At 41.9% G+C, this 19,110-nt stretch overlaps 1 protein-coding gene across 1 annotated transcript in view; it reads right to left on the reverse strand.

Moving 5' to 3' along the window:
- The window catches only part of SLC20A2 (solute carrier family 20 member 2), a 38,571-nt gene extending 19,814 nt beyond the window's left edge, over positions 1-18,757 (reverse strand). The window contains exons 1-7 of the mRNA XM_084262659.1: positions 18,273-18,757; positions 11,820-12,370; positions 6,883-7,023; positions 5,600-5,685; positions 3,498-3,594; positions 1,465-1,581; positions 581-784 (exon numbers count right to left, since the gene is read on the reverse strand). Of these exons, the coding sequence (XP_084118785.1) occupies positions 581-784; positions 1,465-1,581; positions 3,498-3,594; positions 5,600-5,685; positions 6,883-7,023; positions 11,820-12,108 (934 nt within the window). The 5' untranslated portion in view covers positions 12,109-12,370; positions 18,273-18,757. The remainder of the gene's footprint in view (positions 1-580; positions 785-1,464; positions 1,582-3,497; positions 3,595-5,599; positions 5,686-6,882; positions 7,024-11,819; positions 12,371-18,272) is intronic.
- Positions 18,758-19,110: the final 353 nt, after the last annotated feature.

The following is a 19,110-nucleotide window of genomic DNA, read 5'->3' on the forward strand; positions in this document are numbered from 1 at the left end:
ATCAAAGTCAGCAGACCACTAAGTGGGGTGGGGGGTGTGTGTGTGTGTTTGTGTGTGATCCCACCACACAGGAGAACAAAAGAGCTTTATACGCACAAGCCTGCTTCTTATAAATATATGTTCAGAAAACAATGTGGGAGATTTTCCTAGTGGACATGCTCCAAATGGTCATACGTTTGTCAACTGAAGCCCAAATCTTTTCATCTCCTGTGGTAGTATGCTAATCATCTTTACGCTGAATTTAACCTTCATACATCAGCAGTTTGTGTTCTCTGTATTTTTCCACTGCTTAAAAGGATGGCAACACCATTAAGGATATAAAGTAAAGCAAAAAGGAAAGTAATCTTTGCTTTCGGCTGTTTCTAAAATTGAAATACAGCCAAACACAATGTAATTGTTTTTAAGTCCTCCTTAGAAAATGTCACCTGTAAATGAGCATTGTCCCAACAAGTGCTGCAGAGGGATTAGAGCTGGAAGTCCCAAACACTAACTTACCATTTACAACTGAGACCTACTTACAGGTAAGAAACCCTATCGAAACAGGGAGAAAATAAACCCTCTGAGTGTCTTAGTTTCTTACCATACGGTACGCGCGGATGGTTTCCATTTGCAATAGTATCCGATGCCCCAGCAGCTTCTGTTACTGAGCCAGTAAGGGGAATCGTGCTCTCATCAGATGTTTTGGCACCGGGAAGCTCTTTAAAGACTGGTGTTTCTTCATCTTGAATTTTATCAAGACTTTCATCTGATATCCTTGACAGGGCAGCATCTTTCTTTAACCGGCCTAAGGAAATAAACAGTACTGTAATTTTAAACCAAACCTATCCGTCTTGCTGCTTATGTTTCCACTGTTTGCATCAGTGGCATAGATCAACGTGGATACAATAACCTGGTTCTGTTTCATACATGTTCTTTATTTATTTCTAACACTTATCTTTGCTAAATTCATCTCAGAAAATTCTAGAGCATTGTTGTTTCTTCCTACAGAATTTGCCAAGGTAGGTAACTGAAGCTGCTCATTTACAGATTTTTTTCTGTGTTTTACACACTGCATTTGTTGAGAGCAGCAAAGCAAACAATCAAAACACTGTAAAGGTAAAAGCTGCTATTACTTCAACTTTATTTACTTTAAAGAAGTCGCCTAAAGATGCTAACTCTGCCAGACTTTTCCTCCTTAGGGTTTCCTTACTAAAATACAAAATGCATTATATTCCAATATTTATTTTCCTGTTTCTGGTAGACTGTAGAAGAAGTGAGCACTGCAATGGATTGCCTAACAAGGTTTTGAATTTCTACCACTGTGGGTTTTTAAGAGTGGGTTACACAAATACACGAGGAATAGTTTAAGCACATCCCTCCTGTGGTTGGGGGCTGGACTAGGAGACCTCTCAAGGGCACTTCTAGCTCTGAAATGAAATTTTCCATGATTGTACATCACTCGCATTTCATCAAGCAACTACTTACTTTCTATTTTTCTCTTCATCCAGGGGCACACAAAAATCCAGACTAAGACAGCAAATACTAAGGATACGCCAACTGATATTAGAGCAATGGCCCACATTGGCAGTACCAGTCCCAGTACTGTGAAGACAGAGAAATAAAACTCAAAGAAACTGTAAATTAACATTACATAACTATCTCAGGCAGCGGAAGAGCAGTCAGTTGCAGAAAAGCCTGTGTTCACAATGTATTCCGAACCAATATGAGCGAGCCAATCATTTTTAACATATATATTAGTTAGTGCAGTATTTAAAGGTCTAGCTGATATGCAAAAGTTTGCAGGCTTGGTCTTTCAATTCTCATTACCCCACTGTGACCTTATTTTCAAAGAAGTCAGGGGTAAAACTCCCACATCAAGGCTGCTAAAACAAGTTCGCAGTGATTTTATGCACTAATGCATGTTGCCCATTAGGGTAAGTATTTATCTGACCTTTGCTCTGTTCAATAAAGCCTGATGCTTAGCTTAATCTAAGCCATTATCTGCTTATGATAATAGCTTAATGTAGCACTTGAGCAATGATGTCAATAGCTCATGTTCCTGTAAGCATCCCCCCTACAGAGCTACTTGTGCTTGTTCAATTAAATGATCAGACCCTTAATGAAGAAAGAACTTGTACTCTGAACTTTCAAACCCATATATGCAAGCCAATCTTGAAACCTACACGATTAATTCATCCTTGTGAGTAAATGTTGCCAGGACAGAGGCCTCGGAGAACAAATGTGTATTTCCTGAGTATTAAAAACAGTGTCCCACCTTTTTATTCACACACTTTAGATACTGCTAAGCTGAAACAGAAGGGACATTAAGATTCTTATTTCATTTATTTTGCTTAATGAGTCACTGCAGAGTGCCTGACCTACTTCTGCAGTACAACTAATGAGGAAATGTTGGTTATACAGCTGATTTACTGTGAAACATCTTGGATACGCAGCCAATTAGACTTAAGGAAAAGGAATAGTTGAGTTACATTACCTTCAAATTGCAAGCTTCTCCAGCTTCTTATTAATGACAGTAGCACTATTCTATGAAGTCTACCAACTGCATTTATCTAGAATATCTAGTGCATCAGGTTTTAGAGAAAACAAATTTCTATTAACATTTTTTTTTTCTAAGCCTGCTGTTATAATTCAGGGGCATGTTCAGGAGTGTCTCTCCAACTGCCTATTCATTCATAGCTCTGGAGCAATAATCTGACCATTTAATGACCAGAGTCTTCAATAAAGTAGCCAAGAGCACTGAACACCTTTTTTCTGAACTCTTCTGCTGTAAGTGCATGTTTAAATGTACACAGCTCAAGTAAAATTAAACACACATGCAAATATATAAAATTAAAATACGTGTAAATATAAATATACAAACATAAAAATATAACTTCAAATACAAGTGCAAACATGGAAATGCACATATAATATACAAAAATATAAACATAGTCCTGAAGATGACACATATCATTTCCTTCTACTGAGCTGCAATGAAAACACAGCACCCAAGAAAGAAGATGCATTCGGTACAGAAACAGGCTCAGGGCTTCTTATCATTGAAGGGAAATAAAGATGTAAATTTAATTAATAGGCTCTGTGCCAGATCTGCCAGAACAGTGACTCTGTTAACTTCAGTGGAGCGGTAGCATTAAACTGAGTGCAGACAGCCTACCTGCTCTTACTGCCCACTCTGGGCTGTCCCTCCTTGATGCCCACATCTGGAATACCTTTGAGAGCTTAACACATGCTCTGATTTACAAGGCTAAAGCTGGCAAGCCAAGAGTTCTTCTAAAGAGGGATTTTTATTTGGTTTTGTAGCCGTGCTTTTGTGGTCAGGAGGGAGTCACAAAAGCACACGCACAAATAGGAGCACGTGGGGAGGTGTATGATTTACTCCTGCCCTTGTTAACTTCTAACGTAAGAGATAACCGTGCAGTGCTGACAGCTGGCAGAGCATCCCCATACACTGTGGGGAGCCTTCCTCCCATACTTCCCGCTGCAGGCAGCTCACTTACCTGGTGCCCCCGTATACATGATGGAAAACACGTTAATAGCTATGGTAGCAGCATAAAACACTGGAAGTGCACGGAGACCATTGGGGACGGGGTCTTCCTGCATAGAAATCAGGGGAAAAAAGGAAACATTAGCTGAATTTTCCACCAGATTAATGTCTGCATTAATCACCATGAGGAAAACACAGTGGCAGGTACATGGAGATTTTGGGTGGATGTTGAGGAAAGGATGGTGATCTGTCCGGTTACATCCAAACCCACAATGCTGGTCCTGGCAAGCACTGACATTCTGGGAAAGTTTGACAGTGTTAATGGGAACCAGGGAGACGGATTGTACTTTCAGGTCAGCTGCAGACCTGCTGGCTGACAGGTTTCTTTCTGTGAGAGCTATCTATCTTGTCTCCAAGATGAGGAGTCCCTTTCACTTGGCACAACTGAAGGGTGCCAACCAGGGCAAGGCTTTGATATTTTTGGAGGGAGGCTCCAAGCCACACTGCAACTCACCCACTGCAAAACCTTCCTCATCTCTCAGTTTTGACTGACACAGCCTTGCACTTTCCACCAGCTAACCTAAACCTTTGAGACATTAGGCTGTACTAAACAGGTAACCTATGTAAAGCGGGCGTACAATGTTTAGCACGCTGCTCTGCCTGCTGCTCACCATGGTCTCGTGCCCTCAGCACGCATGAGGACAGGCTCAGCTGGCGGCATAGTGGAAACGCACGGTGTGAGCCATGGAAAAAGCCTTTGTGAGGAGACTGCTTTGGCCTTTTGAGCAGCTCCACGTGTTTGCAAAGAGCCTGGCAAAGTTAAGGGCTGGCTAATGTGGTTTTGTTTCTTGCTGCCATGAGCTATAAAAGGGAGCTGAGAGATGACTGTGGCCGCCCTGCGCTATGCCCCGGTTGCGAAGTGTGATGCAGCACAGGCTGCATCCGCAGGGCCAGCTGCTATTCACAGACACCCCCAACAAGGGCATGAACCCTACTCCAGTCCATGGACTTGCAAGCAAAAGAGCCACTCCTTTTTTATGCACACACACAATGCAAGTTGTTACCTGCTTATATCTTCAGAAGCTCTACAGATCTTAATGCTTTGTGAGTGGCGCAGATGGCAGTCAGAAGACAATTTTCTTAGTTTGAACTTTTTCTACTTCTTGAATGCTTAAATATGAAGCTTTTATACCAGAGTTCATGTGATTTTGATGACTAATTTCTTAAGTTGTTAGGTTTTGAATGCAACAGAGGAAATTTTTCTCTGTCCTTTATGCAACTTGAGTAATTTTAAATTCAAAGCTGAGTCTGATCAAATTTATCATCTGCTTTTATCGCTGACATTTATTTACATCAGAAATAAAGAATGTTGAAGCTGAGGTTACAGGTGGTGTTATTTATAGCAAAAGAATTAATCCTTCATCTATTTAAGTTCCCTGTATAACTGCTAATATCATGTCCCTTATTTTAGGTCATTGTCATACGCCGCACTCCCCCATTTTAGCAAGTTGACTGGTGTTAGAGAAATGGAAAGAGCAGACAAAATCATTCTGGTTTCCAGTTCATGCTGGGTGGCAGATAAATCAACTTCCACACTGGAGATATAAGGACTGATGTTACTTCAAAGCTGCCACTTTTGACTGAGATCACTAAAACCCATAGATTCAGGTTTCTTGAGAATATTTAATGTCTGATGTTCTAGAAAACCAAAGCTTAAAATTTTGCAACTATGAAACACCAATTAGAGTATCTGCAAGGGAGGCCGTTCTGTTTGAATAACAGGCAGAATGGCTACCATGAGACTAACTCAATGCCAACAAGTTTGTACTAACATAGAAGCAATCTCAATGTACCACCCTTTAATCAAACAGAATATACAATATTATCACATAGCACATTCTAAGCCTCAAATACTTGTCAAATTACCTACTCTGAACTTTCACAGCTTCTAAGAGCAAGTACAGTTCCAATGGCTATTAAAAAACCTGACTGGTCTCCTGGGGAAAAAAGCAAGCCACAAACTTTTAACTCTGGAAATGCCAGCACTCCAATGGGAAGCTGGAACACAGCCTTCACACACACTGAGCACTCATTGCAATAGTGAGATTTCTTTACCTTGTTTAAAATGAAAAATCTAATCAGCACAAAGAGGACTCCAGACATCAAGCCAGATAACAGTGGGGAAATAAACCAAGAGGCAACTGTGATGAAGAAAAGAAAGAATGAAACATGAAATAAACAGTATTCTTGCATAATATTAATGAGTAATAAATTTAAAACACTCCTTGTACAGCTAGAATAAATATGCAACTCCGTGTCCACTGACACTCATGTAAGTCAAAGTAATGCTAGGCATGATTAGAAATAACAGCCAAAACATTTCCTGATAATTTTGCTAGTTTAGCAGTAACATTCATCAGGAAAGTATCCTGTAGCTTGATGCAGAACTGACCAAGAACGTCTTGTAATTTCTTAATCACCATGCCCATGAATGTTGCAAACAAGTGGAAAACAACTGCATCTAGCAGGATGCCTTGCTGCTCACAGGGTAAAAGTCTCGATTTCCAAAATGCCACAGAATGAATATAATGAATAATGTGTGCACATTTTTTGCAGGCCAGATTTGCCAGTGTCCAGTACTAATTTAACTGAAGTAGGTGGTAAAACTCCCACTGATCTCAATAAAACCGGATTAAGGCAGCACTTTGGAAATCTCATCCAGAGTGATTTATTGTTTGCGGCACGGTTAACAGATTGATTCTTCTGTCACTGTAAACTCTCTTCTACTTTCAGTGAAATTGAAAAAAAATATGCATTGCTTCAACTTCTCTGAAGCTCAATTGTATTTCCATGCCTTCAGCATAGAACCCTTTAACACAGGGTTTAGGCTGCGACTTGGGTTACAAGGCTTCCAAAACAATAATGAAAACTCCTTCACATCCCTGCTCGGCTGCGCTGATCTTGGCAGTGGGAGGCTGTGAGTTAAGCATGTGCTGTATGCCCAGCTTTCACCTCCCTGAAGCTGGTGGGTGGAGAAACATGATTGTGGGCATTCACATGATGGCTAGCGTCGTTGAGAGCTACGACAAGGTGGTATGAGCTGCCACGAAAAGAATTAGAAGAGGAGGAATGTCACCTTGAAGCATGTCACTGAGGGACAATGTCTCCTCAGCTTACTGATGGGGTAGCGCAACTTGCATCTTATCCCTTCCTCCACTGGAGATACACTGGAACTCTTAATAAATGCAGTATTAGTGCATCTTCTGAATGACAGGACTAGGGCGGAAAATCATTTCAGGAGGGCGTGCGATGAGCCCAAAGCAGATTTCTGGGTATGTATTTGCAGGCAGTGCATGCTACTTCACATAGCCCCGTGCGTAAAAAGAAACAGCACTCACCAATCTTGACAAGCTGCATCCACTGGACTCCCTGCGTGCCAATTGCCACCAGAGAAAATCCAATTGTAGCACCTACAATGCAATGGGTCCCTGATATCGGGAGTTTCAAGAACGATGCAATCAGCTGCCAAACAGCAGAACCTAGAAAAAAGCCCAACCATATGGTATAAACAACAACAGTAACAATAACGCCACACAGAAAATTCTTTGCCATGTACCCACATTCTTTTACGAGCACTGCCTACACTCCACATGCACGACAGAGATCTCCTAAAGAGAGTTTTGTTCCTGTTCTGTCTCTAAAAGCAGACACTAAGACAGTTTAATAGCAGCTTTGAATGCTGCATCTTACTTATGACTTTTTATTACTAACAGCTCCTTTACACTGCACAGCAGTTCTGATTTTTTTTTGGTTTGTTTTGTTTTTAGAAGCTTTCAATATTTACAGCCTGTCTGATTAAATACACCAACTGGTCCCAGTCTGCATCAAGACTGGAAAGCCTCATTCTTGAGAACCAGACTTGGAAGCCTCCATGGGATCAGTGTGAGGAGGCATCCATTGTTTCACTAACTACTCATGCTCCTAAATTCAGATGCTACCATAGGAAGGCTGAAATTGTGGGGCAGGGAGTTTTTATGCCTCTTCTCAGTGATGCATGGCCATCTGGAGTCCTCTACAGGAAAAATGGACTGAGGAAGGAATACGGACTCTCACTGCCTTCATTTAGAACTCATTGTAGCACTGGAGAAATTCAGAACTGCAGAAGAGGCTTAAAATGGGCACACAGTAGCCAAAGATATCTTTGACGTAAGGAAATAAGATCCTTTAACTAAAGGATGGTAGCTAAAGGTCTATAAAACAAATGCAATGCCTGGTATCCCAACAGATGTCCCAAGGAAGGATGTTTGCCAAGACTGCAGAAAAGGAAGAGAGAGAGGAAGAGAGGAGGAACAGAGAGAGGAAAGAGAGAGAGGAAGAGACAGAGAAGAGAGAGAGAGAGAGAGAGGAGAGAGAGAGGAAGAGAGAGAAAGAGGAAGAGAGAGGAGAGAGAGAGAGGAAGAAGACCTCAAGCACCAGACAGTGAGATCAGACCACAGTTAGCCACCAAGCACTCAAGCACACAGCTCCGTGATCTGACTCATTTTCATATTGCAAGGATCCCTGCTCCCTGCTCCCCTTGCAGTGGCACTAACCTCAGCACATCAAAGTCATTTTGGCAGCGACACAAGCTTCCTGTGGATCTTGCTTAATATTAGAGACTTCTTAGGAAGATATCTTGTTAATCTTAAGACTTCATGGCCTTAAGACTAAAGAGGCCCCAGTGGCAACAATCAAACTGCCATGAGAAATCCCCATTTCCTGGCTCATATGACCTCTCTTAAGAGGTCTGCAGCAGACACAAGTGATAAAGGAAGGTTGCTGAACGTATGCTTAAAATCTCAGCCTCTACCCTCAGTTCCAAGAGGAGAGGATGGTTTGACGGTCTTGAAACGGAGCCACCTGCAAATGGTGATTTGCTGGCATCGTATGTGGCTACGTTTGGAAGTCAACCAGTTTGTAAAACTGATCTCTCCTGGGGTACTATCCCAAAACAACTGGTACTCCTATTGCTATTGGAAATTCTAGATCAAGCAAGGAACACCTGCTCTTCAATTTTTGGCTCCTCTTCCCCTGTACTAAAATAAAAATAAATACACTTTGAAACCTTTGACATGAACTTAGAGATTAGCAAGTGGAAGTGAGGTGAAAGAGAAAACAGATGGTAACATCTGTAAAGAGCCAAATAAACAGTTAAGCCAGTCATAGATATGTAATTACAAAATACTTGGTCTGAAAGATAAGGAAAATGCAACCAAGCCACAGCTGTGCTGCAAATGTGTAGTGCGGGGATGTCTGTTGGGGGGGGGGGCGGGAAACAGAGGGAGTATGGCAATATTTCTTATTCAATCAACTTCATCCTGAAAACAAACAGGAGAGCAAGGGGGAAAGTGATGGAGGATTCATTGATGGTCTGAGGACAATGCCTGGTCTAAGGAAGTGAACCTCTAGCAGGACTTTCCTGTGGGGCTGGCAATGCCTTAACTACCTGCACAAAAGTTTTATCTCCTTTTTAACATAAAATACACATTCCCAATTTTTATCTTTGCAAAACTAACCTAGGAAGCAAGAGGCTCACTAGACCTGTCACAGAGTCCCAAAATCAGACTCTTCATGCCTGCTGACACCATGGCTGCACACCCTTTCCTTCTGCGTTGCTGTCTCCTAAAGGAAGAGGGCCGGCTGCGGACTGCCCTGACCAAGAGTCGCCAGTGCTGGCTTTCAGCTCAGGGGGTGTTTCAGGCTCCCCTGCTGCTGAGGGCACCACGTCCTGAGGGTCCGGTGCTGTGTGCCAGCCGCGAGCCCCCTCGGAGCACCATGCCACCTGCGAGACTGGGTTAGCAGTATGCTTTGCTAATCCCAGCTGGGATGTCCTCTCTGCTGGTGGCATCTCCTCGGTCACAGCAGCTGCTGACTTCAGCTCCCACCAGGACCAGGAGAACAACACTGGGGCAATTCCTGACAATAAGCTGACAATCAGTTAACGCTGGGGAAGTACGACGATTTGCTCCCAAGAGCAGCAGTCCCTAACTTCCAACCACCTAACAAACAACACTTTAATATGCTTCAAATTACTACAAAATGTTACATTTAAAAATTTTAATCCCATTGCTCCCTGCTTCCTTCTCTCTTAGGAGAGAAGGTTGCCCTGAAAATCACCATCTGCTGTTTGCTGCAAGCATCAAAGGATCTTCCAGCAACATCTGGAAAGAGGATACAGCAGTGACTTTTGGTCTCTCCCAGACTGTTGACTTATTTAAGCCTCATCGAAATTCAGTAACTAAGTCCAATTGCAAAAACATGATCATGGGGCATGAGAGAACAGGGGGAGAAAATGCAGAGCAAAAACAGAAAGAGGAAAAGAAAACATCCAGGAAGACTCAGAGAAAGCACAGAAAAAATAATAGTGTACATTGAGAGAGAAGCTGGACATGGATTTGAGGGGGGGGAAGAAAAAAAATGAAATCTGCAGTTTGTAACATGATTAATTCAGAGATATAAATGTGGAATTTCTTCTTAATGCCCTCACTGGAGGAAGGGAATGCAACTGGTCATGAAGTTCACACAGGCTTATGTAAATACACATGCAAATAAGTTGTTTTCTTTGAGCTTCTGGCCAGTTGCCTCCGCAGGGGGCATCTGAGACTTAAAACTTTGCCCGGCCAGGATCAGGATGCCATAAATAGATACAGAAAAGGAAAAGGACCCTTCCTTCAACTGAGACTCTGAGTATCAAGAACATGGAGGTCAGAAGATGCAGGTCACATTTCAGACGGTGTACACTGCTCCAGGGCGCACACCCGTGGGAAACCATGGAGCTTATCTCAGGAAGCAGAAGGCTAAATGATGCAAGTGGAGCGGTACTAAGAAGTCACCCTACAGCTTGAGGGAAAGACCAGAAATCTGCAGCTGACCTTGTGAGACATAGACATGGGTAAAGAGGAACTGAATGGGGAGGGGGGGAGGTGAGGGGGGTTGTGGAAGAGCATTTGATGTGGTTTAAGTTGGCAGCCTTACAGAGGGAGCATCTGGGGAAGTGGCTGTGGCCCCAGCAGCAATTTCTTGTTAACTAACCCCACTTCTCCCTGGGCAGGGGAACGTGGCCAACCTTCAGGAGGCTTGGGAGCAGTAAAAGACCAAGGGAACCACCTCCCTGCTCTCAGGCACACAAAGCCACCTCAGACAAGTCCAAAAACCAACACTTGACATCCACTTTCATTCATTAAAATTAAGGGGGAAAAAAAAGCAACATTTTTCCACTTCCTTAAAGAAATGGGAAAAATAACCACACATAGTAAACCTCTGCAAGGATTCACCTATCACATGTGTGGGTCCTGCCTGAAAACTGTGGGGAGGCTGGAGGAGGTAGGTGGAAATAATATTTATGTTAGGTTTATGGAAGAAAACCTTTGAGTGGAGCATCTCTTTCAATGGAGGATGCTAAGGCACTCGTATAAACCACACAGCCCTGGCGTGGCACACCACGAACCTGCCAGACTGAAGAAGCAGTGGTGAGATGTGCAGGCTGGCCCCTTGCCTGGTCTGCCTCTCCCATAGCGAAAGGGTTTCCTTCCTGCTGCCTCCTGCCCTTTAAATGCAAGTTTGCTATTGATCCTTGAGGAAGCTCTCCAAAAGCTCACAAAGCCTCTTGCGTATAAACAAAGAGTAAATACCGCGGCTTAATGTTACTTACCTCAGAATATGCTATTTGTTCTAAACGGAGATTAATTTACTGCAAACAAAACGTGGAGCAAACTCTAATGTACGCTGAACCGCTCCCCTTTGAGTCAGATAAATTAAAAAGACTTTAAATGTGTGACCATCTATCTTTACTGCTCCCTTACTTTTGCCATGGGCAAAGGTGAAGTGTGTGACTAATTGCAATCACTCAGCAACACAATCAGTCAAGCAAATGTGTTTGGATTTTCTGTAATTTTTTGAAACGATTTAGGTAATTAGTACAAACGATTAGGTAATTAGTTACATATTCCTTGCAAACTGATTTCTGTAGGGTTTTCTGTACAGTCCCCAATGTCATGCTTATGTATTTTCCATATACCTTCATAAAAATCCCCAGTACGCTCGGGATACATCTACACAATCCATTATGCTTAACATTTTTTCTTCTATTAGTTAAAGGGCTGATCCATTGCGAAATGAAAATGATTAGAAGCATTTAAAAGACATGAGAGACTAAAAGAGGAATCCAGGCCCCTGGATTCTCACAAAACCAGACGTGCAAGTCCAGAAGATGGGAAAACTTAATTAACAATATCCACAACGAACAGGATGACAGATACACAAGGAATGTTACTTGGAACAGGAAAGTATTACTTACCAACCATTGCACTCACTTCTCCTGCCATCAGCAGCGGGACGGTGGTGTTGTACAGGTTAACGTCAATGATACCTTTCCGAATTGTTTCTCCGACTTTTGCTCCCAGTAATACTGAGCCAGTGGTTTCAAAAACTGAAGCCAAAATGCAAGCCTGGCGTAAAGTAACAACACCAGAGCCCACAGCCGTTCCGAAAGAATTGGCAACATCATTTGCACCAACCGAAAAGGCTAAAATAAAAGCAATGATAAAGCCCACAATGACCATCCACAGGTACTCATCCATTGCCATCTTTCCTCAAATCGTAGGTTCGCTTCCCCTTTGCAAATAGTTAATAGTCAAGGCTGGAGGGCACCGCAACGGATTTGGAAAGCAGATTTCTTGTAAACAATGAGTTCTCTCTGGAAAGTGCTGGGTAGTGTTAGAATGTGAAGAAACTGCTAACTGCTGATTTTCAAACTACTATAAATACTGTTCATTTGGTTGCCTTCGGTCAGCAGTGAAACACATTCCATATTTTGCTCCCAAACCGGTACAACTGCGATGTTCTGTCCTGCAACACAAAAAAAAAAAGAAAAAGAAAAAAGAAAGAAAATAAAAGATTTTTTTTTTAAAAAGGGGAATACTCAGCAGAGCCCATAACAATGCACGTTTTCAGCAGTAAACAGATGATTTAAACCCACTAATGGGGTCCTACCTCAGCATGTGACTGTTCTAATCATAAAGCAATTCAGAAAAGGTTAAAATTAGGTCACCTCCAAAGCAATATGTTTCTTGCAATATCACTGACTGAGAAAATCTTTTGAGCAATTTAAAAGGATTTAGAAAGGTTGGGGGGGCTGCTTGTGTTGAATTTACCAAGCAGTGCGATAAGCCCTTCTTGTAGGAGGATTCTTCTTGGCTCTTTGCACCCAGTGAATATAAAACGTAGAATATATAGACTATGCCATGCAGCCCGATTCCCAGCTGATGTATATCACCTAGCTCTACCAACCTCAGCAGAGCTCTCAACATCTTATCACCTGCAGCCAGGGATGCACTCCTTTGAAAAAATATTTTATCCACATGTCTGTCTAGGAAATGACACTGAAAATACTCTGAAAAGTATTAATATTCATCTATTGCTGTTATCACATCTCTTGAAGGAAGAATATAATTTTCTTAGAGCTTCTCAGTCACTGAAACAGCTCAATAATCGCAATATTCCCATGTTCCTGAAGATTTAGGGAAGACTGTAAAAAAAGTTTAATTAAGACAATGAGTTCTCTTCTCTTTCCTATACATGGCCAATTGTTTTCATATTCAAACCACTGCTATAGATATCTTAGTATTTCTTTTGATAGTTTAAGTTTTACGATTGCCTTTTGAATTACAATTTAATTAGTCCTTAATTAGTTTGAGCTGAAAAAGTGAGTTCTTTCAAACCAACAAATGGACAGAGAGAAAGGGACTTTAAAAAATAAAGCCTTCACCAGCCAAAAAACTGCCAAGCAGAGCAATAAGGCCCACACTGATGTCAACATGGTCAAAGGCTAGAAGCAAATTTGCCCAAACTCTTTAGAGGGACGCAACTCTTCTGCTAGCACCCACCTGTGGCACCTAGTCATCCTGTGCACCTAGTCATCCTGTGCCACCCTCTGCTTTCCCATCCATGTTGTTTGGCTCCAGAAAAGTGCCATTTTGGAGGTGGCCAGGGGTTAAATGAACATTTAGCAGCAAATATCTGTCAGTCAACTCCACATGTTTTAAGAAGCATTTCAAGAGATCAGGGGATATCAGATGAAAAGCCCCGAGCCCACCTGCTGCTCTCTCTCAGTTTCCCCAGGGTCACTTCAGTCTCAAACAATATACCCACATGCAGAGTTTCAAGATCACGCTTAATTCCTTTGGATGGCTCCAGCGCAATGTAGGTCCTGCGGTAGCACAGAGGAAGGGCCTCTGAAACCTCTGATGTAACGGCAAAATTATAGAAGAGATCTCTCATATTCCTGAGATGCAGGATCCTTAAAAACTGCCAACAGGAAAATACTACCCCTGCACATAAGTGCTTTCCAGAAAACACTGAAGTTGATGTAAAGAATTGGTGCTTTCTCTAAATACACATGTACAGGAGAAAAGATCTCCCTCTTTCTTTTTCCAGGCTCCAAACTGGCTGAACAATTGTTGCTCCAGCCTTTTCCAGACATGGAGCAGACATCAATCCTTGAATGCCTTACACTCTAAAATAACATCTCAGAAGGTCTTAATGGCTAAAAAACATTTGTATAAGGATTTTTATACTATGAGATAACATGAGAAAATGAAGCACCAGTGCATTTTTGGTGTTTGAAGACTTGTTGCCTGTTGTATAATTCATGAGCACTCAGTCCACTCAGTGGAAAAGGACTTCACAGAGGCAGAAAAGGCTAACAATATTTGGAAAAAGCAATTATAATTAGCCCTCATTTGCCTGTGAAGGAAGACAAAACTCCATTAAATTCATGTGTTAAAAAAATGTCTATAATGTCTGTCAGATTTTTGCTTAGGAGATGAAGTGCTGGACTTAGGGTCCTTCCTTGATCCTGGAGATTAATGATTAAATTCTTCACCCTGCATGGATTTGCACAGTACCTTTGCCAAGTTAACCTCGGTGCCCCAGTTTCCTCTCCTGAAAATGGGCAAAGCTGACTGAGATCCATGCAATGCACCCACAAATGCTGTGACTGTATGAGACCTGTTTCCTTCAGACCCACAAGATGAAAGTGCTTATTCCCAACAGAGATGTGTCATTTCTCCACTTGTCAACCAACCTACCAATTTAGGGTGGTGACCCAATTTCTGGGATAAGGAAGAGCAGGGGGATTGTGACATTCCCCCACCACAACAGAGTTCATGGGATGATGTTTGCCAAATCTGGCTCCTCCAGCCACAGCAAGTTCCTGCAGCTTCCAAAATAAACCACTAAGTCACAAGGTTGCCTTTATTAGCTTCCCTGGGAGAGGGAGGCAGAGAAGAGCTCCAGATGGTCCCAAAGAAATGAAGACTTAAAGTGTGTGTATGTCTGCTCCTAAAACTCCTTGTGAAGGCCAAAGAGTCTCCCAAAGTCTGTTAGTGGGGCTGTTGGCAAAGGGCCTGGAGAGGCAGATACATGATGTACCTCCCTGTGAAACAGGATATACGGCTTCAGGAGAAAATGATGTCTTATGTAAGAAGTCACCCCTCCTGTCATTTTATGCAAGGTGACGGTTCAAAATACAGCTCCCTCCAAAACCTGGGAGGCTTGACTCCATGTCCACTGTGTTTGCACAAGTGACAGAGCACAGCAACGGCCCAGCCATTTAACAAGACAAAAATCAAAATTAAAAGATGAAATGTAATAAACACCTATTTAAAAACTAACATGTAGGGAGCATTTGAACGGCTAGGTGTTACTACTTTTAGCCTTAAATAAGTGTAAGGGAGGTTAAACCTTTAAAGAAGGAAACAGGGTGGGGGGGGAGGAAGCACATCTCTGCTGAGAAAGTTTTCAGAAATGCAAAATATCCTGCAAAGTAGGCCAGTGACTAAATACAGCCTAAATCTTGTAGCAGGCTTCTTTCTAGAGCCCAAAATACATCTGGCATGCTCAGACACGCTGAGCTATGCCCCTCACCACCTAATCTAACCCAAGAACCTGTGGTATTTCAAATTGTTACTGGGACAAAAGAAACTGGAAAAAATGCCGTGCAGTAGGGAATGGCAGATCTTCTGCTCTCTGCGTGACAGTTGGAAGTCACTATCCTGTTTCCCTCCTGCACTCGTTTATATTTCATCAACACGCCTCTACGTGTGCCAAGTGCAATTCAACCTGATGGGCTGGACGCTAGGAAATCCTCCCGTTTACCTGCGGGACCGATACTGCCTCTGGGCCAAGGCCCCCGCGGTCCGGTGCGCTGCACGACCGCAGCAGAACCGGAGTGCAAAAGTTCATTTACCCATTTACGCTTTGGATAACTTTCCCCAAAACACCCTCGGGCGTTAGCACAAGAACTGTGCTAGCAGTGGGGAGCTGCAGGACCTGAAGCTGGAGTGCACATCTCTGATGGCCGCCAGAGCAGAGGGAAATGCACAGAGATGAAATTTCAAGCTGTAAGAAGGTAATTCTGCATTAAGGCAAGATTTTTAGCTAGTACGGTTTTTTTACGATCCATAATTAGAGTGTCATAGTTAGGAGATCTCAGTTGAAGCTTTTAACTGTTTGAGGGGACTTAGAAACTTACAGAACTTGCACTTCAGTGAGAAAAATCTGATTTTTGGAAATGCTAAGCACGTCCCTCTGCCTCACTGACGGATGATCCAGACACCCCCCTCGGACTTTATTTTGTTGCTAGCTAAACATCTTGTTAGAACTCTGTCAACACAAAGTGCCATTTCTTCCCTGAAGGAGAGATGAACACAAAACCTAGGTAAGGAAGTGCCTTGATTCATGCAGAACAAGAAGTGAAACCTCAGGAAAAAGTCAGAATCTTCTGGTAACCACAAGATCATTTTAGGACATATTCATATACAGATATTTAGTAAGACAGCTTTTCTGGAAACTGTTCACGAGATACCTCTAAGCCTGGCCATGTTTTTAGTAAAAAATATTCTGAAATTTGAAAAACAAGTTGTCGGTTGGTTTGGGTTTTTTTTTTTTGCCAAATTGTTGCTAAAGAGAAAGCAGGAACAGGGACAAATGGTTAAACAAAAGTTTGGGATGGAGTTCAAAGTCTAGAGAAGCAATCAGAGTGCATTATCCACCAGCAATCCAACTGTGTGACATAAAGGAAACAGAGACCCCATAAACATCCTTTAATATTCTGTCCACAGAAAATCAGGGAAGAACCTATTGCACTCGCAACAAATTGAAAGGCATATAAATCATACCGCATATAAATCATACTGTATGCAGCTCTTCTGCTTTCAGAAATCATACTCTGCAGCTGAAAAACTTTCTCCTACTCTGGACAGTACAGAGATTCAGCAAGGTTCCAGTTTTAACTGCTTTGGTGTTGCCCAGGTATGTGCAAAAATCAAAAGACAGCAGCTAATGGACTATTCCCCAAGGTAACTCTTACAACTGTTCCGCTTTGCTTAATGACAAGAGAGATGGGGGAGGATGATTTCTTTTCCCCTGCAGACCTTAAACCACCAAATGTTTCATGATAGACAGTTGCATTGAATTTGCACTGACAGGCAGGTTCACATCTAGTGAAAAGTCTGGCTGAAAAGTCTGTCTAAAATGCTTACCCAGACAGCAGCTTCTAGCAGGTTATTCCATGCCTCTCTAATTTCTGTAAGTTGTTCTTTACAGAAAACCAATCTGTCGGGCTTCCCACCTCTGTATTTAAACTCATAACAGATCTGGCATTCCAGCCTATTGGTACAAAACACAGCACTGCATAGAAACCACGCCTGATTTATAATCAAACCTACTAACATCGTTCACATCAATAGTCCTTACCATTTCCAGTTCATGCTCAAGCCACAATGCTTGCAAATTACCTACATTAAATTACTAACACTATACTCATGAAATAAAAGGTGGTATTAATTCAAGTGGTTCAAGACTAAGAACATCCCTATATGGCCTTAAATTACATGCACAGGACTTGTCACAAGGCCAAGCATGATGCAAGTATAATGCTCCAATACGGAAAATGCACCCTTGACTTTCAAAAAAAAAAAATAAAAAAAAATCAATTACTGCACCCACAGAAGCAGTTTTTATAACAATCAGTTCCTATTTTAACACGTTCACAATGTGTTTAAGTATACTTCATGCTACTACTTGATATGGAAACAGGACTGAAGTTGATAGCTTTCCAAGGACTCCCATCCAGATTAACATTGCAGAGAGGGACTGTCACTGCCAGCTCCCAAAACTTCCAGAGGATGCGTCCTTTTCTTAGTCCTTATCAACTTCTGTTCCCACCACTGACAGGTCAAACATAAAATAAAATAGAGCAATAAAATACAGCATGAGATTCTGTTGCTGAAAACATTCACCCAAAACACAGGCAGCAGTCACATTTAAACAGTAATTCTACAAACAAGTTAAGATACGTAAAGTATGAACAAGTCCTTGTTGTGCATTTGCTGATAAATATCTTTTTCTCTAACCAAAGGACAATTTGATCCTTCAGTGCCTGAACAAAGTCTTTCTAACAAGCAAGTGGTTTTATGATTTGACACTACAGATTTTCAGATCCGTTCAGAAAACAAGTGCTCGTGGCTACAGAAAACTTGTTTAATAGAAGAAAACCATGCACAGAAATCTTTAGAACTCACCCAGTATATAAAAGCTGTTGCAAAAGAAAAAGGAGCTAAGTTCTTCCAGCAACTTGCCCTCCTGATTGTAAATACAGGCTGTAGTCTAAAATAGACATCCTATCATTTAACACAGTCACATCTGAACATGCAAACTCCCAGAGAGTAGAAAGAGGGCTATAACTTACACCAGGCAATCCGGGAATAAAATTCACTCCAGCACAGGAGAGCACACAAGACAACACTGAGAAGCATCAACGTGAGTCCAGAGTCTTATTCAGTAGGTGAAAATCTGCCTCCTCTTAAGCAAAGAATTCTGCTGGGGGTGGGCACTGATAAAACACAACACTGCGTCACGACTGCACTAGTGAGACAAACCAATCCAAAGAAGCTCATATTAAAAGCAACAAAACGATCTTTTTTTTTTCCTTTCCCTTTTTTTTTTTTTCCCAAAGCATAAGCATAGACGAGAAAGGGAATCTCAGTTTTGAGCACCAGCTGGACATTTGGGTGAGATTAGGTAATTTCTTGAAGAGCCCCAGGTTTTCTATTTGCAAGCACGCTTAACGCACACGTAACTGAAGTGCATGTGACAGTAGGATACGTACATCCAATTTGGGAAAGATGTTGCATGCTTTTTTTACTTTATCCATGTCAGCAGAGGTCTCACAGGCTACACAGACTGCACAAAGTTAAAGATGTGCACGAGTTTTAACTGGACTGATGCCTAAGCAAGCAACTTTGCTTTCAGCAGTTCAACCTAAATTACCCAATCCAAATTCCTTCAACCACTTTCCTTTAAGTGGGAAACATTTTTGCATGTATGTTAAGGCAAAAATAATGTTTGTCTAGAAGCACCCAGCTTAACCTTATATAAAATATTTGCTCTAATACTATATAATGCAATTAAGCCATTTTATTCAGCAAAAAATAGGAACGTGAATCAGAACTGCATTGTCACAGCTGAAAAATCTGAGAGACGCAAACTTGTTTGGACACGTTTCTGGTTTATAAATAAATGAAGTT

Source organism: Gallinula chloropus (assembly GCF_964237585.1).
Source record: "Gallinula chloropus genome assembly, chromosome: 4".
Taxonomy (NCBI): Eukaryota; Metazoa; Chordata; class Aves; order Gruiformes; family Rallidae; genus Gallinula; species Gallinula chloropus.